The sequence below is a fragment of the Jaculus jaculus genome, chromosome 18, assembly GCF_020740685.1.
Source record: "Jaculus jaculus isolate mJacJac1 chromosome 18, mJacJac1.mat.Y.cur, whole genome shotgun sequence".
NCBI lineage: Eukaryota > Metazoa > Chordata > Mammalia > Rodentia > Dipodidae > Jaculus > Jaculus jaculus.
Window position 1 is genome coordinate 44909072 of NC_059119.1, and position 24258 is coordinate 44933329.

Consider the following 24258-nt stretch of genomic DNA (forward strand, 5'->3'; position numbering starts at 1 on the left):
CCACATCAACTATATGCCAATTAAATCACAAAGTACACCTATGGTCTTTACCTGTAAGCGGAACAAATTGTACGTATCACGTGTTTTACTTAGCTCGGCCGTCTTCTGGGTAAGTCACATTTGCACACTTCTCACTCTGTCACTTAGGGCCCTTTAAAACCTTCCACAGTTAGCCGGGCGTGGTGGCGCACGCCTTTAATCCCAGCACTCGGGAGGCAGAGGTAGGAGGATCGCCGAGAGTTCGAGGCCACCCTGAGACTACATAGTGAATTCCAGGTCAGCCTGAGCCAGAGTGAGACCCTACCTCGAAAAACCAAAAAGAAAAAAACCTTCCACAGTGGATTGACCGCTGCCGCCTTGCAACGGCTTCCGTGACTTCCCAGTGCCATACCTGCTGCGTAAGGCCTTCCCGACTTTCCGTGGCGCTGAGGAGGACCCGGCGGTTCGCCAGCGCTTCTTCGTAAGGCACAGACTCAACAAGGGGCTGCGGATAAAGCACCATGAGAATTAAAGGGAAGGCACTCCGTCACCCGATCCCACCGACACAAATACCAATGCCGAGCCGAGTGTGATGATAATTCAGATGGACGGAGTGTGATGATAATTCAGATGGACGCCAACACAGACTGTTAATGTTCTGCACTACACTATGTGAAAAGAAAATTTTTTGTTTGAGGGGCTGAAGTGATGGCTTAGTGATTAAGGTGCTTCCTGGGAGCGTCAGGACACAGGTCCAATTACTCAGGACCCACGTCAAGCCAGATGCACAAGATGGCACATGTGTCTGGAGTTCATTTGCAGTCGCTAGAGGCCTTGGCGTGCCTATTCTCTTTCTCCCTCTGTGTCTTTCTCTCCAATGAATAAATTAAATATTTTTAAATATTTTTGTTTGACAAAGGAAAATAACAGAACACTTGTCATACCAATTTAAGTCCACACTAACGAAAGCTATATAGACTAGCACCAAACTACAGATGAAGGACCAAAAAAGAAAATCCAGAAACAGACAATATCATATACAAAAATGTGTAGTGTGACAAATATACCATTTTACTTCTGTGAAGAAAGGATGGACTGGATAAATGGTGCAAAGAAAACCATCTCATTATCTAGAAAGGGAACTAGAAAATCAGTCATTACAGCAGAATAAATTCTGGATATAAGATTTAAATCTAAAAATGTAGAAGGCAAAAAAGACTTGAAAATATAGATTCATGTTTCAACAATCTTGCAAAGTACCTTGGCTGAGAATGACCACCAGAAAGAGAGACAACTGCTGGATGCTGTAAATAGCCAAGTTTCTATTTTGAAAGTATCCCACACCACATGGGGAGAAACATATTTTCTACAAGTATAAACATATGACTAACTTTTTATTTTAAATTATTTGTATTTATTTGCAGGCACCGAAGAGAGACAAAGCATGGACATGTCAGGGCCTCCAACTACTGCAAATGAATTCCAGATGTACGTGCCACTTTGTGCATCTGGCTTTATGTGGATACTGGGGAAATGAACCCATGTCATTAGGCTTTGCAGGCAAGTTCCTTAACTGCTGAGCCAGCATATTATTTATTTATTTAGACACAGAGAGAGAAAACAGGTCTTCAGTCACTGTGAATAAGATGCATGTGTTACCACCATGTGCATCTGGCTTACGTGGGTTCTGGGGAATCAAACATGTGTCCTTTGGCTTTGTGGGCAAGCACTTTAACCGCTAGACCATCCTTCCAGCCCCATGATTAACATTCATAATATATGGGGAGCTCTTTAAATTCTAGTTAGGACTACTTATTTATTTATTTTTATTTTATTTTATTTATTTATTTATTTTATTTTAAACAGGGTCTCAACCTATCCCAGACTGACCTGGAACTCATTCTGTAGTCCCAGGCGGGCCTTGAACTCTCAGCAATCTTCCTACCTCTGCCTCCTAACTGCTGGGATTAAAGGCGTGCACCATCACACCCAGCTGTTTTGTTTTGTTTATTGAGGTCGTCTAGTCCAGTCTGCACCACCACTCCTGGCTTTTTAAAAATAATTTATTTTAGATATTTGAGAAAGAATGGGTGCGTCAAGGCCTTCAACTGCTGTAAATGAATTACAGACACATGTGCCACCTTGTACATATGGCTTATGTGGGTCCTGGGGAATTGAACCTGGGTCTTTTGGCTTTGCAGTCCAAAAGTGAGACCCTACCTCAAAAAAAAAAAAAAAAAAAGAGAAAAGTCAAAATGCAAAGTTAAAAGTGTAGCAACAGACCACATATCTACTAGCAACAAAACAGTTAGATTATGGCAGTTACAGAATGAAATACATTAGTGGCATGAAGGTTATTATGACAGTCAGTTGGTCATGGTAGCACATGCCTGTAATCATTAATGACAGTAATGTAGGGGGCTGCAGAGATGGCTTAGTGGTTAAGTGCTTGCCTGTGAAGCCCCGGTTCGAGGCTCGATTCCCCAGGACCCACGTTAGCCAGATGCCCAAGGGGGTGCACGCATCTGGAGTTTGTTTGTAATAGCTGGAGGCCCTGGCGCACCCATTCTCTCTCTATCTGCTGCTTTCTCTCTCTGTCTGTTGCTCTCAAATAAATAAATAAAACAAATAATAATAATAGTAATTTATATTATACAAGTTTTACACTTAAAAACAGTGCATTAAAAGAAAAATATTCTGCTTGGGTTTTTTTTTTTTTTTTTTTTGTAGGGGGCATTCAAGGTAGGGTCTCGCTCTAGCCCAGGTTGACTTGGAATTCACTCTGAAGTCTCAGGGTGGCCTCGAACTCACAGTGATCCTCCTACCTCTGTCTCCTGAGTGCTGGGATTAAAGGCATGTGCCACCATGCCTGGCTGGGAAAAATATTCCAAAACAGTGTGTTTAAAGTAGAGATGCATTTTGCTTTGTAAAAATTTTATTTAGGGCTGGAGAGATGGCTTAGCAGTTAAGGCGCTTGCCTGCAAAGTCAAAGGGCCCAGGTTCAATTCCCCAGGTCCCACACAGACGAGGTGCATGAGGTGGCGCAGGCATCTGGAATTTGTTTGCAGCACTCGAGGCCCTGGTGTGCCTATCCTCTCCCCGTCTCTCAAATAAATAAATAAATAAAAATTATAAAGAAATTATTCATAAATTATCAAGACAAACAAAATTTTGTTTCCTATTTGTGTGTGCGTGTGGGTGAGCACAGATGTCTTTGAGGTCCGTCTTCCCCATCCCACCTCACTGGAGGCAGCGCTTTCCCCGCCGGGTCTGTTCTGCTGCTCTTCTTTGCTGCCCTCAGTGCGAGCCACTGGGAAAGTCTCCTGTCTCCCCCATCTCGCTGTCAGCTTCACCGTCAGTGTGCTGGGATGAAAGAAGCCTGCCACGGCTTCTGGCTTTTTACTAGAGTCTGGGGATTGAACTCGGGGACTCTGACTTGAACAACAGGCACTTTATCCACTGAGCCATCTCCCCAGTCCTGCCTTTTGCTTTTTACAGCCCGTGTGTGTGTGTGTGTGTGTGTGTGTGTGTGTGTGTGTGTGTGTGTGTGCACACACACGCATGCTTTTATTTAACCCATCACTATATCCTAAAAATGTCAAAGTCACATTTGGGGGTGGCAGGTTTTGAGGTGATCATATTTTCTTAATGCATCACTACATTTTCTGATTTTGAAATTTTATTTTTATTTTATTTATTTATGAGAGAGAGAGAGAGAGAGAGAGAGAAAATGGGCATGCCAGGGCCTCCAGCCACTGCAAATAAAATCCAAAAGCATGTGCCACCTTATGCATCTGGCTTACAGGTTCTTCTGGGGAGCTAACTTGGGTCCTTAGGTTTCACAGGCAAACGCCTTAATCGCTAAGCCATCTCTCCATCCTATATTTTCTGATTTTTTTAAAAAAAAAACTTATTTTATTTATTTGAGAGAGAGAAAGAGGCAGAGAAGGAGAGAATGGGTGCACCAGGGCCTCCAGCCACTACAAACCAACTCCAGCTGCATGCACCTCCTTGTGCATCTGGCTTACGTGGGTCCTGCGGAATCAAACCTGGGTCCTTTGTCTTGGCAGTCAAGTGCCTTAACCACTAAAGCCATCCTTCCCGCCTTTTTCTAGTTTTTTCTTTGGTTTTCCAAGGTAGGCTCTCACTCGGGCTCAGGCTGACCTGGAACTCACTATGTAGTCTCAGGGTGGCGTGCACCACCACACCCGGCCTTCTGATTTTTTTTCAAATATTCACATAATATACTATACTTAGGAAAACCCCCAACTATATTTCTCTTTCTTTATCTGTACAAGTTTATAATTTCTGCAGCGTTCCTTACTGCCTGTTGGGCTACTGCACCGTGGGCATTCTATAAGGCGGTGGGACCACAGGACATGAGTGCACCGTGGCTGAGAAATATAAGCACATCTGTTCATCTGCTAAGGTTTGGGTCTCTGTCCCCTCTCCTCCGAAGACCTTCCCTGAGAGCCCCCGGGCACCTGGAGTCAACGGTATGAGATCCAAACAAGGGGGACCACTGAACCCCTCGTGGCTCCCCTCGGTGGTCTGCGGCGGGCGCGGGGGTCTGCACTGCAAAGCGCGGCTCACCAACCTTGCGGAGCGCCTGCATGTAGGCGGCTGCCTTCCTCTTGTACCGCAGCATGCACTCGGCCGACGGCGGGCTCACGAAGCCGCCCGCTGCCCTGGGGCCGTAGCTCAGCGAGGCCATGAAGTAGTCCACGTGGTTGCTGAAGAAAGATGCGATCTAAACACGGCAGGACAAGGAGAGAGACTCTGCTTTCCAACAGGAATCTATAGTATACAGGCAACAGCTTTCAGAGCAGTGCGGAAGGGAACTGAGATTTCAACACCTGCCCAAAGGCCCGCAGTTATTTATTCTGAGAATGCCTTCAGAGTATGTAACATAGGCAACACCTATATAAAGACCAAGAAAAAACTTGACAAGTATTACTCTGGACAGTTTCTATTCCTCTCGAGAACCCAAGACTAGTTTGGACTTGTTCTGTAGGTGATTTTCATAAGCTATCTATCTCATTGACTTCTGCACTGACCTCAAAATAGGTTTAGGCTTTTTGTCTTAATTTGGAATATTTCATATTCCAACAAAAGATATAACATGCTGGGCATGGTGGCGCATGCCTTTAATCCCAGCACTCGGGAGGCAGAGGTAGGAGGATCACCGTGAGTTCAAGGACACCCTGTGACTACGTAGTGAATTCCAGGTCAGCCTGGGCCAGAATGACACGCTACCTCAAAAAGAAAAAAAAAAAAAAAAATTATATATATATATATATATATATATAAAACATAAGCACATTAAATATGGAATCTCCAACTAAATTTATTTCTGTAGATCTTAATGTGTGAATTATAAATATAAACAGAAAATAATGCCCTGAGTGCCAACTCCAGGAAAATTATAAAGAAATCAGGGGCTGGAGGGATGGCTTAGCAGTTAAGGCATTTGCCTGTAAAGCCAAAGGACCCAGGTTCCATTCCCCAGGACCCACATTAGCCAAGTGCGCAAGGGGGTACACGCAGCTGGAGTTTGTTTGCAGTGGCTGGAGGCCCTGGCCTGTCCATTTTCTCTCTCTCCCTCACTCCCTCTTTCTCTGTTAAACAAAACAAAAATAAAAAAAGAAATCAGCTTTATAGTTCACAATCCTGTTATAGATCAATTTTCCTATGTCATTTTTTTTAAAAAGGAACATATTTAAGAAGTAAACTTAGGAAAAAAAATATTTAAACTTAGACCAACATTCGATGTATCCATACAAAGTTTCTACTTCATAATAAAAAAACAATAATTGAACTTAGGTCAACATAAGCCGAGAGTCACCTTTCCTGCTCCGTTAGTTAGAGCCACTACTGAGGACAGGATGCAGTCATTCGTGGTCACCAGCTTCTGGGTGGCTGTAGGAAGTTCATGCTCAATTGTAGCTTTCTGGCTATAATGTTTGGAAATATCTATAAAACAAGGCAGTGGAAACCTGTTATACTTCGGAGTTGCATACACCTCACCAGTCTGCTCATTTCTCATATCCAGTCTTATGAATCTTTAACATTCGCTAAAAGATGACCCTCGCTAGGCGTGGTGGCACACACCTTTAATCCCAGCAGTTGGGAGGCTGAGGAAGGAGGATCTTGGTGAATTTGAGGGCAGCCTGGGCTCCAGGGTAAATTTCAGGTCAGTGGGCCACATAAAGAACCAAAAAAGAATGATCCAACTGTCTGGGCTGTGCTGAATACCCACGGACCCATGAATCGGGGCAGAAAGAATCTCTCTGCCTTCAACCCAGCCAGCAGCCTGGGTGTGAGTCTTCAACTCACGATCAGCCCTTATTCTACCTTCAGGCAAATGACTCTGACCATTATCTGTTCCCTCAGAAAGCACTGTTTATGTTAGAGGTTGAAACAGATGCTGGGGTTAAAGTGGCAAGGTCAGGAGCAGTGGGTAAGGCCAGCAAGGAGGCTTGCAGCCGGGACAGCCACACCCTGACAAGTGAAGAGGACAGAGCTGCGGGCAACAGAGCGAAGCCGGCCTCGGAAGCTCAACTCAGCCCCTAACTGTGTCCCCCACCCGCCACCCTGCCTGAGGACCATGTACTCGAGCCTCGGCTTCACAGGTTGGCCGATACGGATTCCCACGCTAATGCATCTAATTGTAACAGGCTGGACTGGGGGTGCAAACGGACTGCCAAGAAAGTCCCTGCCTCTTCCTAGACTAGAAGGGCAGAAAAGGAGACGAGAAATGGCAAACTAGGATTCCAAGCCCAAACATCCGAGACAGCCCTCTGCTGCCGCCCCCTTGGCTTGGTCTGCTCGCCACTTGGAGCAGGCAGTCTCTTGCCAGCTTGGCTCTCTTACTGGCTAAAAAAATACACGATTCTTTGTTTGGTTACCTGTGCCCTGGCATATATTCTTCCCATTCAGGAACAAAAAAATCCCAGACTGTTGCTATGGCTGGGATCAGAGGGAAGGAAGGAAGAGACATATCTCCCCATCCAGAGCATTCTGATCATCTAGGCTGGCACCAGACAAGCAGCCTGTGAGGCTAGACAGAAAAGCCAACACAGGAGTGATGCCAGCTGGCTACGCCCTAACTAGCAACGAGAGCAGGCTGCATCACCACCTAAGGGCCAGACACTCCCTTGGGTCTGGCTTCCTGGGCTTTTGCTCCCAGTTGAATAATATGAGAACAAAGGATTGAGAAAAGCTTAGAAAAGTACAGAAGAAAGGCTTAAATATGAAGGGGCTACAAGAAGTAACAGCTGGGGAGACGGCTCAGTGGTTTTATAAAGGTGCCTGCTTGCAAAGCCTGCTGGTCCTAGTTCAATTCCCCAATACCCACACAAAGCCAGAAGTACAAAGTGGTGCATGCTTCTGAGTTTGTCTACAATGGCAAGAGTCCTGGTATGCCCATGCTTGCTCTTTTCTGTCAATTGAATACAAATATTTTATTTATTTATTTTACTTGAGAGAGAAAGAGCACGCTAGGGCCTCCAGCCACTGCAAATGAACTCAGATGCATGTGCCACCATGTGCAGCTAGCTTACATGGGTTCTGGGGAGTCAAACCTAGATCCTTAGATTTCGTAGGCATGCGCTTTAGCCCCCGAGAGAAGGGACTGGAGAGATGGCTCAGCGGTTAAAGGCACTTGCTTGCAAAGGCTGACTGGCCGGATTGGATTCCCCAGGACCCGTGTAAAGCCAGATGCACGAAACGGCATATGCGTCCGGAGTTCGTCTTTCTGGTACGCCCATTCTCATCCTCTCTCTCCCCTCACAAATAAATAAATAAATATTTTTCTTTCACTGTAAAAATAAGTTATTGGATTCCACCATCACATTATCAGGAAGTTATACATCAAAGAGCTCTTGAAAATGCTACAAGTATGTTTCCCTGTCATAAAAGACTCAGAACTTGGTCAGTTTACCTTTCTTTTATTCTGTTGCTATCCACCAGCCTCAGCACCACACTGCTGCTCTCCATGGATGTCCAGAGGCAGCAGGGCATGGTGGCACATGCCCCTAAGCCCAGCATGTGGGAGGCAAAGGGCGCGGGTTGACCATGAGCTGGATGCCAGCCCAGGTCTGCAGAGTGAACTCCAGGTCAGCCTGGATGACACTGAGACCCCACCTTGGAAAAAAATTGCTAGCCCTGTCTGCTGGGCAGCTCTAACTAACTGCTGGACCACTTCGCAGAGTTGCTGTAAAAGGTCCGTTTGGGCTCACTGCCTTGGCATGAAATAAAAATATATTTAAAATTTTTTCATTATTTATTTATTTATTTGAGAGTGATGGACACAGAGAGAAAGGCAGATAGATAGGTAGATAGAGAATGGGTGCGCCAGGGCCTCCAGCCGCTGCAAATGAACTCCAGACACGTGTGCCCCCTTGTGCATCTGGCTAACGTGGGTCCTGGGGAATCGAGCCTCAAACTGGGATCCTTAGGCTTCACAGGCAAGCGCTTAACCACTAAGCCATCACTCCAGCCCAAAAATATATTTTATTTTTAATATTTTATTTTTATTTATTTATTTAAGAGGAGAGAGATACAGAAATAGACAGGTTGAGAGAGAAAGAGAGAGAGAATGGTCACGCCAGGGGCCCCAGCCACAGCAAACGAATTCCAGATGCGTGCGTCCCCTTGTGCATCTGGCTTATGTGGGTCCTGGGGAGTCGAACCTGGGTCCTTAGGCTTTGCAGGCGAGCGCCTTAATGGCTAAGCCATCTCTCCAGCCCAAAAATATATTTTAGAAGAGAGAGAAGTTACAGTGAGTGAGACTGGCCAAGGAGCTGAGCTTCGGGGTTTTCTGGGTCTCCGAGACATAGAATGCTTGTATCCTAGACACAAGGGCTGCGAGAGAACTGCCATGATAACGTATTCAGTGAAGACTAATGAGATGTTCAAGCCCAGTGGATTTAGAATCCCCACAAAGACACACCTCAGCGTGTTTATGAGGCTGCTTCCAGAAGGAAGAACGACGCTCCGCGGGCTGGGGCCCTGGCTGAGGACGAGGCAGAAAGCGGGGAGCACTGGGGCCTCCCACCCGCCCTTCCATAGGCTGCTTCCTGCCACGTATTGGACCACAGAAGCAAAGTAGCTAATAAAACATTTACAACTTCAGCTCACAGTGAAGGTTTTAGAGTATTTCAATGAAAGAGTCTACCTATCACTACAATGAAGCTACAAAGAGATTTAAAAAAAAAAACAACATGGAAATTACCCTTTGCAGAAATTGCGCATAGAAAGAATGTTCAGGTGCTTGCTTCGGCAGCAAATATACTAACAGTGGAACGAGACAGAGAAGATTAGCATGGCCCCTGCACAAGGATGGCATGCAAATTCGTGAAGCGTTCCACATTTTTACCAACAGACCCAGTTATTCCCTTACTGGGCATCTACCCTAAAACCTTCAAACCACAGGCCAGAGAGATTTGCTCAACCATGTTTGTAGCGGCTCAATTAGTAATAGCTAAGAGGTGGAATCAACCCAGATGTCCATCACTAGAAGAATGGATAACTAAGATGTTATATCTACACAATGGAATTCTATACAGCAGTAAGAAAAAAAAATGACACAATGAAATCTGAGGAAAAATGGTTGAACCTGCAACAGATCATTCTCAGTGAACTTACCCAATCACAGAAAAACAATCGCCACATAGTCTCACTCATCTACAGCACCTAACCTGAATCTACCCAAGATGCCTTACATACCCAGCAAGCATCTTGTGGACTAGATAATAGGACGGGTGGGGAGGGAGGTGAGGGCAACAGAGGGGGTGGGAAATACAAATCTAGACCCAAATGGCAATGGTACCATAAAATTCTACTTCCTAAAAGGCAGACCAAATGGCTGAACCTTCACCAGGCCCTTAGAGGGAACACCTGCACCATAAGACACTGGAGAGGGTATGATGAAGACTGACCTTAATTTTCTATAGCTTCCCTCCCTCCCTCTCTCTCTCTCTCTCTTCTCTCTAACTCTTGTATATTAGTTATCTTTTTCTTCCTTTTCTTAGTGGGCACTGACTTGTAACTCCCAGTACCAGCATGTGGCTATCATCCACAATGAGTTTTTGATCAGACAGACCTGCAAAGTTTCCTAAAAGAAAGACAGATTTCTGTCCGAGTACTTGATGATCCACCAAAGGTTAGTGGTAAGACCCTACTGCTGAAGACACCTTATGTGGTCGACACGTAAAATGGAATGGCATGGCTGGAAGCTGGAAGAGAGTCAGTCCCCAGACAGTCAGCGTGTCTAGTGCCAGAAGGTGCTACATGGGTGACTGGGGGACAATGACCAATATCAGTCCAAGCAACTCAAGGTCTAACCTACTTAGCAGCAAATAACCTGTTGTGATGCCCACACAAGTGCAATAGTGGCGCACAGCCATGGTGGGGAACCAACTGCTCTTGATTTGGCTAACTGATACCCGCAGTGGTATGGGACCCATAGCTGGAGCTGGGAAACAAGTCAGAACCATATATCCAAACATAAGCCCACTGTCCATTATCAAGCTACCATCAATTCTGGGCTACAAGAGGGCCCACACCTATTAAATTCTCTATAAAAAAAAGTAAGAGTTATCTCATCTGTCCTGGTGCTAACTTACTCTCCATTGGAGAATCTGCTTCTCTTTTTCAGAAAGATGTAGATCCTAAGGCGAGAGCCACCCCATCATACCTCAAAAGGGCCCCAGCTAAAACGAATTGGCAAAACAAGCCAGGGTACTGTTTTCCTGGTGAACCAGGTAACAGCACAAGGGTGAAGGAGATCAACACAGAGAAAAATCAATTCCTACCAAATCAGAGAGCCAGAGAGCCAGAGGCCCCCAACACCTCATCACTGAAGCAGACCAAAACTGAACCCAACATGGCTCAGGGAAATTTTGTGGGTGAGGGGGCAGAAAGAATGTCAGAGCCACATGTTGGGTCATGATATACAGAGACATTTATCCTACCCATAACTGTGGGCTAACTCCACAATGCATGACCCATACACCTCAACAAAGAGGGGCCAAGGGGAGGGGGTAGGTCACGGATGAGCCTAATAATGGTACCAAACTGACTGTATTTGCTGAATACAAAACTAATTAATAAAAACATTAAATATTTAAAAAAAAGAATTTTCAGGTACTCAGAACTAAGAAATTTAGTTCATTTTAAATAATATGTAATTGAAAGGAAAATAATACTGTTTGGAAAGAAATGGTATTGACCTAATACGTTCACATTTAGTATCAAGTTACCATGTTTTATATAAGATATTGTTAGGATATATAAGATATTATATAAGATATTATTATTTATATAAGATATATAAAATATTAAGATATATAAGATATACAAGATATTATTTTCTTTTTTTTTAAAGCATTTTTATTTATTTATTTATTTATTTGAGAGCAACAGACACAGAGAGAAAGACAGATAGAGGGGAGAGAGAGAATGGGCGCGCCAGGGCTTCCAGCCTCTGCAAACGAACTCCAGATGCGTGCGCCCGCTTGTGCATCTGGCTAATGTGGGACCTGGGGAACCGAGCCTCGAACCGGGGTCCTTAGGCTTCACAGGCAAGCGCTTAACCGCTAAGCCATCTCTCCAGCCCAAGATATTATTTTCATTGAAACCTTAATTATGGGCTGGGGAGATGGTTCCATTGGTAAAACGTATGCTATGCAAGCTAAGGGTCTAAATTCAGATCCCCAGAACAGAAGGTATGTGGTGGTGTGGACCTATAGTCCCAGGATCGGGCAAGCTGGCCAGCTAGACTAGCCAAATCAGTGAGCTCAGAGTTCAGTGGGAAACTATCATGTCTTGATATACAAGGTGAAGAGGGCTGGGGAGATGTCTTAGCAGTTAAGGGGCTTGCCTGCAAAGCCAAAAGACCTAGGTTCGATTCCCCAGGACCCACATAAGCCAGATGCACAAGATGGCACGTGTGTCTGGAGTTCATTTGCAGTAGCTGGAGGCCCTGGTATACCCCTTCTCTCTCACTCACTCTCTCTTTCTGCATCTTTCTCTCAAATAAATAATTGTTTGAAAAAAAAAAAAGAAAGAAAGTGAAGTGATAAAGAGAGGCACCTCATGGTGCCTTATGGCCTCCACACACATGCACACATACATATATACTCACTCATGCACTCACATGCATGTGCACTCCAACATACACAGAAACATGTGCACACATACACACACGAGCCTGCTCAAACCAAAACATCTGCACATTTTATGCATCTGTATATAACTTTTAATATAGATTTAGATTTGGAGAAAAGTTACAGACTTTCTTACACACCTTCACCAGTTTTCCTTCTTGTTAACGTCTTACAGTTGGGGACTGGAGAAATGGCTCAGCAGTTAAGGCACCTGCCTGCAAAGCATAACGACTCAGGTTCAATTCCTCAGGCCCCATATAAAGCCAGATGCATAAAGTGGCGCATGCAAGCCAGGCGTGGTGGTGCACGCCTTTAATCCCAGAACTTGGGAGGCAGAGGTAGGAGGATTGCCGTTGAGTTTGAGGCCACCCTGAGACTCCATAGTGAATTCTAGGTCAGCCTGAGCTAGAGTGAAATCCTACTGCAAAAAAAAAAAAAAGCGGCACTTGCATCTGGAGTTCATTTGCAGTGGCTAGAGGCCCTGGTATGTCCATTCATATTCATATTCTGTCTGTCTGTATCTCTTTCTCTCTCTCTACATATATGTGTGTGTCTGTGTATATGTTTGAATATATGTATGTATGTATGTGTATATACACACACACACACACACACACACACACACACACACACACATATACACATACACACATGCCTCTTTGTCATATTAATTAAATATTTTTAAATTTTATTTACGTTTATTGAGAGTGAAAGAGAGAGAGAAGAGAGGCAAGAGAAAGAGAATGGTCATGCCAGGGCCTTCAGCCACTGCAAATGATCTCCAGATGCATGTGCCCCCTTGTGCATCTGGCTTACATGGGTCCTGAGGAATTGAACCTGGTTCCTCAGGCTTCACAGGCAAGCACTTTAACTGCTAAGCCATCTCTCCATCCCAAACAATAAAGTATTTTTTAAAATTCAGCTAGAATGTGATATTATACTTGCCATCCCTTAATCACTCATTCTTCTTGTGATACATCAGGAAAATATTCCATTCAATAGTTTATTAGAAGTAGAAAATGTTATAATACAACTGAGTTGGTAGGCTATCTTTGTTGGTAAATAACAGATACTCATGAAAGATGTATATACTAAGAATAATGCTATTATAGTTGGCTATAATTCTCCCAATTCGATTGTTTATTTGCTCAAGTACTTTAATTATTTAAATTGGATTTTGCCACTAAATTTTAACTCCTAAAAATACAAAAGAATCACATGATCTAAACCACAGATTTTCCTTGTATGCTTCCTATAAATCTACTTGTTTTAGACCTCTAAGACTGAAGATCAAATTATTCTCATAGAGAATGTTACTTGTTAAAAGACCTATTCATTCTTCCCGAGCTTGGTGGAGCACGCCTTTAATCCCAGTACTCGGAAGACACAGGTAGGAGGATTGCCGTGAGTTCAAGGCTACCCTGAGACTACATAGTGAATTCCAGGTCAGCCTGGGCTAGAGCAAAACCCTACCTCAAAAAACCAAAAAGAGCCGGGCGTGGTGGTGCACGCCTTTAATCCCAGCACTCAGGAGGCAGAGGTAGAAGGATCGCCATGAGTTCGAGGCCACCCTGAGACTACTACATAGTGAATTCCAGGTCAGCCTGAGCCAGAGTGAGACCCTACCTCAAAAAACCAAAAAAAAAAAAAAAAAGACCTATTCATTCTCATTTGAATTCCACACAGAATATATGTTTCTTACAACTCAGTCTCTTTGTCTCTTTACACTACGATCAACCAGCTGCCTAACCTACCTACCTACCTTTCCTCCTCTTATCAAGTTAGATCAACAATCCTGTGGGACACCCAATGTTCTACTCCAGCCACTGTAAGCAAGCACCTCCCTCCCTGCTTCAGGTAAACATATGGGGTGTTGAACCATACCCCATACCCCCCCACACATATCACAGCATATACAAACACAAAAATTAAAATTAATGGCTAGAGACATGGCTTAGCAGCAAAGGTGCTTGCCTGAAAAGCCCGAGGACCTACATGCAACTCTCCAGGTCCCATGGAAGCCAGACACACAAGGTGACAAAGCACACAAGATCACACTATGCACAAGGTGGCGCACACGTGTGGACTTCGATTCTGTCGGCTGGAGGCGCTGGTGTGCCAATTCTCTCCTTCTCTCTCCCTCACTCTCTGTCTTGCTCCCTCTCATTAAAAAAGGCAGCAGTCTCTTGAGCTTGCCTCAAAAAAAAAAAAACTAAAACAAAAAAACATATCTCTGCATTAAAGTAGGATGGGTATCTAATGAGAAGGAAGGTTTTAGTAGGAGGGGAAGAGAGAAGGTCATTAGGGAGAGTGGGATAAAAATGTACTGTAAGTATCAAAAATCAAAATAAATAAAATAAACAGAAACCCTACAAAGATTCTTCTGCTGATGTGAGTGAATACCCACTCTGAACTTTCATGAGAGCTATAGAACTTTTCTAAATAGGTAAGAAGACAGATTCAAACTGCACATTTAGCAACAGGGTCCCATATTCAGCTGGCCAAACCCCTCATGGTTCCCAATATTTCTCTTTTACTATATTCATTTAAAACTTTTTTTTTTTTCCTTTTTGAGGTAGGGTCTCACTCTAGCCCAGGCTGACCTGGAATTCATTAGGTAGTGTCAGGGTGAATTCATGGTGATCCTCCTTCCTCTGCCTCCCGAGTGCTGGGATTAAAGGCGTGTGCCACCACGCCCGGCTATATTCATTTTCAAGAAGAGAAATGAGTTTGAAAAAGATGTTATAATTACACCCATTATTTGGTATACTCACTTGAAAATAAATACACGAATAAAAAGGACATAAACAAGTGGAGGCAGAGGGCCTAAGGAAGCATCTACCTCCCCCGCCCCAAGCCTCTATCAGCTCCTGACAAGCAACAGTTGTAAAGACGTTAGCTTGGACCACCCAGCATCGTACTGATTTGGAGCAACACACAACAAAAGCATGCTAGCAGTTTTCAAAGTATTAAGCATATAACTGATGAATTAAAATATTGATAAAATCAGGATTTTTTTGGTGCTATTTCAGACCCCTTCACGTGGACGGCTACTCTCCACTGATCTAAGTTCTTGAGAAATTACTAAAAGGAATAAACGATGATATCCCCTTAAAGAACTGACAACCGAAAACCAAACGCTATAGCCACAGAGGAGGTTGTGGTTTGAAAGGCTTGGTTCTGGATGAAGGCAAGTTTTGGGATGGAGGATTGCAGCTACATCACAGCCGCCCAGCAGACGCTGTAAGGAAAAGAAAGAAGCGGGAGAGGAGGAGCCTGTCTCTGGCAGCAGGAGGAAAGAAGGGGAGGAAGAGCCTCCCTTGTATTGTCTACACGCCACACTGAGACCCGCGGGGTGGCAGGTGACTACAGTACCGTCAAGTGCCGCCCAGAGCACTAGCTAAGCTGCTTCTCCCCGGACCAGGGCCCGGGCCACCAGTACCAGAGCGCTTCAAGTTGCTTACCACTAAAGGCAAGGCAAGGAAGGCCTAGCGTCCAGACTGGAGGACAACGCGGTGCTTAGGAATGCCGCTCAAAGGAGTGTCATGGACGTGTGCAAGTCTACAGGAGGGCACCCAACGTGACCTCCTACACGTTACACAGGACAGCTTGAAGGTACAAAAATTATCTCCTGTAAATGAGTCACTGATGGTTAGCAATGGATCACGTGGGTGCCTCAGCTACTGCCAACGGTCCGGTCTGCTTTCTCCCTAAGCCAACAGTCTCTAACAGAAAAAGAGAAGAGTCTAGAAGTGACAGAGCTGCAGACCAGCGAGGACTCAGGATTGTGGGCTAAGAAACACAGAACTGTCAGTCTTAAAAGATTCCCTTTGGGGCTGGAGAGATGGCTTAGCGGTTAAGCGCTTGCTTGTGAAGCCTAAGGACCCTGGTTCGAGGCTCGATTCCCCAGGACCCACGTTAGCCAGATGCACAAGGGGGCGCACGCGTCTGGAGTTCGTTTGCAGTGGCTGGAGGCCCTGGAGCACCCATTCTCTCTCTCTCTCTGCCTCTTTCTCTCTCTGTCTGTTGCTCTCAAATAAATAAATAAAAATAAACAAAGAAAAGTTTTAAAAAAGATTCCCTTTGCCTGACTAGAATCCTAGGAGCACAGAGTCAACTGAAAGCTGCCCACAGTTTAAAAACTGACTTTTCTAAGGCTATGCTGAACAAGACCAGATTTAAAACAGGCACTTTAAATATCAAAATGCAGGCTGGATATGTAGCTCAGTAATAGCACACTTGCCTACCATGCATGAGGTCCTAGGTAGGTTCAATCTCTCTCCAGCTGTGAAAAAATAAAATGTTGGCTGGGTGTGGTGGCGCACTCGGGAGGCAGACGTGGGAGGATCGCCATGAGTTCAAGGCCACATAGTGAATGCCAGGTCAGCCTGGGATAGAGTGAGACCCTACCTTGAAAAAACTTTAAAACTTAAAAAAAAAAGCCTAAGTCTTGGGGCCATACATTCAAACTACCTCAAGGGGTGACCTGTAAAAAAAAAGATAATAAATAAATAAAAGGTTAAAGCAGCTGGGTGACTAATGCTGGCCACAGTAGTACGGGCCTGCACCCCCAACACTCAGGAGGTGGCTACAGGTCTGAGGTCACTGTAGTTCACATAGCAAGTTCTAGAACAGGCAGTGCAGCAGAGATTGTGGCTCAGAAAATAAACGGATCAAGAAGGAAACGATATGAAGACACACACACAAGGATGGGAAGGGGAGGCTGGCATCCTCTGTCAGAGCCTCGGCCCTGGTTTCCTCGATTCCTCCAGGCTTGGGTTCTAACAAGCATGAAGCTTTTTTGCCCAGTGCCTTTAAGCAGCATGTCTGGTGTGGTTAAGACCTGCACGCCTGCACTGAACCAGTGCAGTGCCTTTCTGGCTTACGCAGTGTGCACAGGGATTTCTCTCAGCGCCCTGCCTGCCTGCAGAAATGGAGATGGCTGGGGCTCGGTACTTCCGCGGCAGCCAAGCGCGGCTCGGCCTGCATCCGGGCGGGCAACCCTTGGCAGCAGTTGTGGGCACTCTGGTCAGGCCGAGCTGAGAAGCGGAGGCTCGCAGCTCACTGCTCTTCCCGGCTCACCTTTCATGACGTCGTGAAACCCGCGCAGGGCGGCGCCGACACTTGTCAGGACGGAGCTGTAGTTTGTCTGCAGGAGGCCATCTGGCTCGGTACCTACGAAACCAACGTCACACACCTGAGCATTGACCTGCGAAGTCAACGCCCCACCATCCCGCCGTGTTGAGAAAGAAAGAGAATGGAGATTCTTTGCAGCAGGTTGGAATAATGGCTTTTAAAATCTCTGTAGATACAGTCACATAGAATGGTAATAAATGCAGGAATATATAACTGGAAGGCATCTCTCCTATGTACATTCTTAATAGTTAAGTAAATGGTAAGGCAAATTAACTCGCTATGTAGGAAGGCTTTAACAATTCCTTTTATCTTGATTTTACTTATTTAACAGAGAGACAGCGAGAATGGGCACGCCAGGGCCTCCAGCCACTGCAAATGAACTCCAGATGCGTGTGCCACCTTGTGCATCTGGCTTACGTGGGCCCTGGGGCATCGAACCGGGGTCCTTTGGCTTTGCAGGCACTCCACTAAACCATCCCTCCAGCCCTAGCAATTCTTTTTGAAATGACAGTCTTTGTGAATTTTTCTTATTACTATCTAACACCTCCCCACCTCCATTCTCTACATTTATTTTTAAACTCAACATCACTAAAACACTAACTACTATTGGCCAACATGAAGAATGAGGAGCTCTGCACATCTGCTCCCCAACAAAACTGGCGACAAGTACTAAAAGACCATCATTTAAAGTTTCTGGAAATGGGTGTGAGCGCATATAACAATGAAGAAACGTTTGTTTGAGAAAACCGTTGACTAGTCAGCAAGAAGCAGTGTCTGGGCTGGAGAGATGGCTTAGCGGTTAAGCACTTGCCTGTGAAGCCTAAGGACCCCGGTTCGAGGCTCGGTTCCCCAGGTCCCACGTTAGCCAGATGCACAAGGGGGCGCACGCGTCTGGAGTTCATTTGCAGAGGCTAGAAGCCCTGGCGTGCCCATTCTCTCTCTCTCCCTCTGTCTGTCTTTCTCTCTGTGTCTGTCGCTCTCAAATAAATAAATAAATAAATAAAAAAGAAGCAGTGTCTGGGGTATGTGAGCCGGGACTTGCCCTCTCCTGCGTCGCTGTGACAGTCACAGGTCTGGCCCAGCACACGGGAACCCCTCTTCCATCTCCCAGCCCCAGACTACACTTCTCACTTGGCCCCTAGCTTCATGTGGTGGAGGCTAGGCTCTGAGCAAGTGTGGCACAGGGTTCGCCCACACCCCACCCAAGACGAGGCCTCTCCCTTGAACAAGTGCTGCTGAGAAGACTGGGCCCTTGTGCCTCAGCTTACCAACTTATCACACTGCAAGAGGCAGGCCAAAGGAACCCGAGGACACTGCCCTGCCCTTCCCCCACGCACCATACTCAGCAGGGTGGCACCCAGAGAGACAGGCAGCAACTGTCATCACACCAGAGCCACGGGCTCAGAGAATTAGCTCAAGGAGAAGGCTTACAACAATCGTTCTAAGTCTTTTGTTGTGTTTTGTGAGGTAGGGTCTCACTCTCGCCCAGGCTGACCTCGAACTCACGGTGATCCTCCTACCTCTGCCTCCCGAGTGCTGGGGTTAAAGGCGTGCTCCACCACAGCCCAGTTCTGAGTCTTTTCTCGGGGGAAGGGACTTCAGTGGCAATCACATACGGAGAAATTCAAGCCTAAGGCTCTGGTTGTGGGGGTCTGTGCTGAAAGAGGGTTCACTGGAGAGCCATAAGCCACAGGCTTACTATAAGGAAATAAATAAGAAGAGCCCCACTAGGGTCCTAAATCACAAACACTAACCTCAGTTTCTTTTCCTTCCTTCCTTCCTTCCTTCCTTCTTTCCTTCCTTCCTTCCTTCCTTCCTTCCTTCTTTCTTTCTTTCTTTCTTTCTTTCTTTCTTTCTTTCTTTGCCTGAGTGCTGGGGGGGATGGCTGAGTGCTTAAAAGCACTTGCTTGCAAAGTCTTCTGACCTAGCACCCATATAAAGCCAGATGCACAAACCGGCACATGCGCAGAGAGTTCATTTGCAGCAGCAAGAACCATTCTCGTCCTCCCTCTCTGTCCTTTCCGTCTTGCAAAATACATAATTTTATAAAATTCTTAACCTGCAAGTTATGTTAGAATCCTAAAGGGGCCTATGTTTAATGGGAGCAGCACATAGGAAACGTATGCCCCCAAGCCCTTTTGAAAACCCCAAGCAATCCCGCCACAATTAAAAGAGCTTGAACTAGGGTGCAATTAGGGAAGAGGACCGTGAAGAAGAGCTCTGGAAACCACTGTCACCCCAGGTGACTACCACATGCCCAAAGCTGGCACCCAAGAAACAGCACGAGAGTGTCAACCTTATGATCTGAAAACTAGGTGCCAGTGTTCACAGAAACGAAAGGCCTGCGCCAATGGAAGCACATACGACGTCCACGGAGCAGAAGACCTGTTAACCTGCAATGCTGCCTGCACGCTTCCTGCAGCTGCTGCCACAAAGCACCACAAAGGACTTAAAATAAGACACTCATTCTCTCACGGTTCTTTTTTTTTTAATTTTTAATTTAATTATGTTTGTTTTTTCTCTCACGGCTCTTCATGCCAGAAACCCAAAATTACAGTTTTGGCAGGACCGTGGCACCCTCAAACACTCCGGGGGGAATTCTTCCTGGTCTCTTCCAATACTTTTGGCCCCAAGTTCTACGTCTGGCAGCAGGACAGGCCCAGTACCTCCCCTGTCCTTATATAGCCTCCTCCCTTGTGTCTCTCTCCAAATACCACTTCTTACAAGGATGCTAGTGATTATGTCTTCACTGGCTCTTCCTAACCCAACATCATTTCACGTCACTCCATTACATCTGCAGAGACGGTATTTCCAAACAAGGCCATGTACAGAGGTATAAGATTAAAGCATGCATTTTGGAGAGGAGGGGACACAACCCAACTGATTCCACAGAGTGACCCACAGGTTGGCTGCAATCGCTGTCAGAACCCGAGCCGACTTCACTGTAAAAACTGACTGCTTCAAACAATCTTGAGAGCCGGGCGTGGGGGCGCACGCCTTTAATCCCAGGACTTGGGAGGCAGAGGTAGGAAGATCGCCATGAGTTCAAGACTACGTGGTGAATTCCAAGTCAGCCTGGGATAGAGTGAGACCCTACCTCAAAAAACCAAACACCCCCCCCCCAAAAAAAGAGAAAACCAATCTTGCAAACAGAAAAGCAAAGCAAGCATGAGGACTGAGTATCCATGCAAACTTCCTGATCTCGAAGCTTACTACACAACAGCTACCGTCAAAACAGCGTGTTGTTGGGAGAGGAGACACAGCTTCATTAAACAGCGCTGGGAGTCCACGAGTAAATTCACACATCTATGTTAACTCACTTTCAAAAGTGGGGGGGAACTTGTCTTCTCACAAATGGACTGACACAACTGGATAGCCATATATAAAAGATTAGCCGGGTGTGGTGGCGCACGCCATTAATCCCAGCACTCGGGAGGCAGAGGTAGGAGGATCACCGTGAGTTCGAGGCCACCCTGAGACTACATAGTTAATTCCAGGTCAGCCTGGGCCAGAGTGAAACCCTACCTACAAAAACAAAACAAAACTTGGCTGGGGAAATGGCTTAGCAGTTAAGGCATTTGCCTTCAATGCCAAAGGACCCAGGTGCGATTCCCCAGGACCCACGTAAGCCAGATGCACAAGAAGGCACATGTGTCTGGAGTTTGTTTGCTGGAGGCCCTGGTGTGACCATTCTCTCTCTCAAATAAATTAAAAAAAATTAAAGATGAAGTCAGAAACTCACGTTGCAATATACAAAAATTAACTCCAAACCAATCAGAATCCTAAATATAACACAAAAACTTGAAAACTCTTAGAAGAAAACATAGACGTCCTCATAAGCTTGCACTGATCATGGATTCTTACACATGACAGAAAAAGTATGAGCAATGAAGGAAAAGAGACACACAGATGATTACTGGGCTTCAACAAAAGTCAGACCCTGTGAGCTTCAAAGAGCATGGTCAGGACAGTGAAAGACTGCACGTGTGATAACACAGTCAATCCCGTGTGCACTGAGGAGCCTGACTCCAGAAGATGTAAGGAGCCCAAGACTTAGTAAGACAAAGATAACCCAAAGAAAAGCGGAGAAAGGATTTCACCAGAGGAGGTCTACAAACGGCCAATAAGCACATGAAAAGACACGCGGCCTTAGAGGACAGCAGGGAAGGTAAACCACATGCAAGGAGATGCCACGTCACAGTCACGAGGCCAGGTGAGGGCTGTTAGTGAGGGCTGGAGAGATGGCTTAGTGGTTAAGCGCTTGCCTGTGAAGACTAAGGACCCCGGTTCGAGGCTCAATTCCCCAGGACCCACGTTAGCCAGATGCACAAGGGGGCACACGCGCCTGGAGTTCGTTTGCAGTGGCTGGAGGCCCTGGTGCACCCATTCTCTCTCTCTCTGTCACTCTCAAATAAAAGTGAACAAATAAAAATAAAAAAAGAAACGTTAGTGAGAACTGGAAAACTGGAACTCTCATAGCCTGCTGGCAGGTCCTCAGATAGTTAAACACAGTTGCTGCTCCTAGGCACACAGAAATGAAAAGATGTGTCCACACCAAGTTTGTACAGAAGTCTAGAGCATCATTACTCCCTTTTTTTTGGTGGTGGGGGGGGATTCAAGGTAGGGGATCACTCTAGCTCAGGCTGACCTGGAACTCACTATGTAATCTCAGGGTGGCTTTGAACTCAAGGCGATCCTCCTACCTCTGCCTACTGAGTGCTGGGATTAAAGGCGTGCTCCACCGCGCCTGGCTAAGGCATCATTATTCTTAATAGTTAAAACAACCCAAATGTCCATTTTCTGATGAATGGGTAATAAAATGTGGCACACCCATACAATGAAATATTATTCTGCAATAAAAAGGAATGAAGTACAGATGCATACTATAATTTGAGTGAATCTTGTGAACTTTATGCTATGTGAGGAAGCCACCAAAGACCACACATTATGATTCTATTTGCATTAAGTGTCTAGAACAGGCAAATCTGTAGACAGAAAGTATGTAAATTGTTGCTTAGGGCTAGGTACAACAGGAATGGAGAACAGGAGGGCAATAACTACATGATGGAGAATAGAGGTTCCTTAAGATTATGAAAACTGCCTAAAATGACTGTATTGATGGCACACGTTTGTAAATATATTACAACCTACTAATTTGTACATTAAATGAGTACGATCTATAACATGTAAATGATAGCATTAACAAAGATGCTTTGGGGGAAGGTGGGGAAGTGGCCCAACAGTTAAGGCACTTGCTTGCAAAGCCTGCTGGCCCAGGTTTGATGCCCTACGACCCACTAAAAGCCAGACGTACAAAGTGTATAAGGGTCTGAGGTTCTTCTGCAGCAGCAAGAGGACCTGGCCATTCATCTTCTCTTTCTCTCTCCTCTCTCTCTCTGTTTTCAAGTAAATAAAAATATTTTCAAGATGAAACAAAAAGCAAAGGGCTGAGGAGATGGCTCAGTAGCTAAAGGCACTTGCTTGCAAAGCCTGCTAGTCCAGGTTTGATTCCCCAGTACCCATGTTAAAGCCAGATACACAAAGTGGTGCATGAACCTGGCATTTGCTTGCAGAGGCAAAGGGCTCTGGCATGACCAATCTCTCTCTCTGCTTACAAATAATTTTAATTAAAAAATAAAACCAGAACATTTTCCTTACACTATCAGTTATATAGTAGAAAACCTTGCCTTTATTTACTTAGTCTTTTTAAAAAATTATTTATTTGAGAGAGAGAATGAGGCAGATAAAGAGAAAGAGAATGGGTTCACTAGGGCCTCTAGCCACTGCAGACAAACTCCAGTTAAATGTGACACATTGAAGCCAGGCATGGTGGTGCACGCCTTTAATCCCAGCACTTGGGAGGCAGAGATAGGAGGATCGCTGTGAGTTTGAGGCCATCCTGAGACTACGTAGTAAATTCCAGGTTGGCCTGAGCTAGAGCTAGAGTGAGACTTTACCTCGAAAAAAAAAAAAAAAAAAAAAAGTGCCACATTGTGCATCTGACTTTACGTGGGTATTGGGGCATCAAACCCCAGTCCTTAGGTTTTGCAGGCAAGCACCTTAACCATTGAGCCATCTTTCCAGCCCCCTGCTTAGTCTTGCTTTGTAGCCCAAGCAAGCCTTGAATTTATGACCCTTCTGCCTCAGCCTCCTGAATAATGGGATTATAGATGTGCACCACCATGGAATTCTTTAAAACTGAGGTCCATTTAATTTACCATAAAATACTTTTCTCAAATTAGGCTAAAGAATAAACAGCATCTTTCTCTAAAGTTTCCACAAGGCACATGGAGAGCTACTACAGATTGTTATGATGTGCCTTTCTCCACCTTAAAAAAGAAGAAAGGGGAGTTAATATTTACTGCATGGTTTGCTGAATAGTTTACCTTCCCAGCTTAATCACAAGACGGTTAATTCCATTCCATAAAAGGAAACACAAACCCATTGGGAGGTGAAATGTTCTGTCCAAGGGGCGGGTATCTGAATTCAGGTTGTTCTGACTATAGATCCTGCATCCCCCCCCCCCCACCCAGCTAAGCTTCGTGTACTCAAATCTTCGCGCCCCGAGCAGCGCACACACTCACTTGGCAAAGCGAGAAGGGCGACGTAGGTCTGCAGCTTCTCAAACACAGCCGTCAGCCTCCTCAGGTCCTGGGAGAGCTCCATGTTCCTGGCTCTTAACGCCGCCGTGCACAGGGAAGACTCGCATTCTTCCTCTAGGCTGGGAAGGGGCACGTGACATATGTGAGCATCCTGCACGGTTTCCAGGTAACCACTACAAGCCGTGTCAGCTCTCGGACCTCCACACCCAAGGCAGCCCCCAATGAAACGCGATTTGGTGTCATTGATAGGGTCCCATTCTTCCCACCTGACGATACACACAGCTGCAAGTGCCAGCGAGGCCTGGGGCTAAGAGGAAGGAACAACAGACACGGGCCCCACCCGAAAGCAGAGACAGTAAAATAGCTTTAGA

General features: G+C 45.5%; 1 protein-coding gene and 1 non-coding gene across 2 annotated transcripts in view; one reads left to right on the plus strand and one right to left on the minus strand.

The window, feature by feature from the left end:
- Positions 1 to 24258, minus strand: part of Ppp1r21 (protein phosphatase 1 regulatory subunit 21) — an 83726-nt gene that overhangs the window by 21777 nt on the left and 37691 nt on the right. The window contains exons 12-16 of the mRNA XM_004660149.2: positions 23870 to 24006; positions 17232 to 17324; positions 5825 to 5952; positions 4577 to 4729; positions 392 to 484 (exon numbers count right to left, since the gene is read on the minus strand). Coding sequence (XP_004660206.1) covers positions 392 to 484; positions 4577 to 4729; positions 5825 to 5952; positions 17232 to 17324; positions 23870 to 24006 — 604 coding nt within the window. The remainder of the gene's footprint in view (positions 1 to 391; positions 485 to 4576; positions 4730 to 5824; positions 5953 to 17231; positions 17325 to 23869; positions 24007 to 24258) is intronic.
- On the plus strand, positions 9254 to 9356 carry LOC123455935. Its single transcript, XR_006634232.1, has one exon. It is a non-coding gene; the product is annotated as a U6 spliceosomal RNA (small nuclear RNA).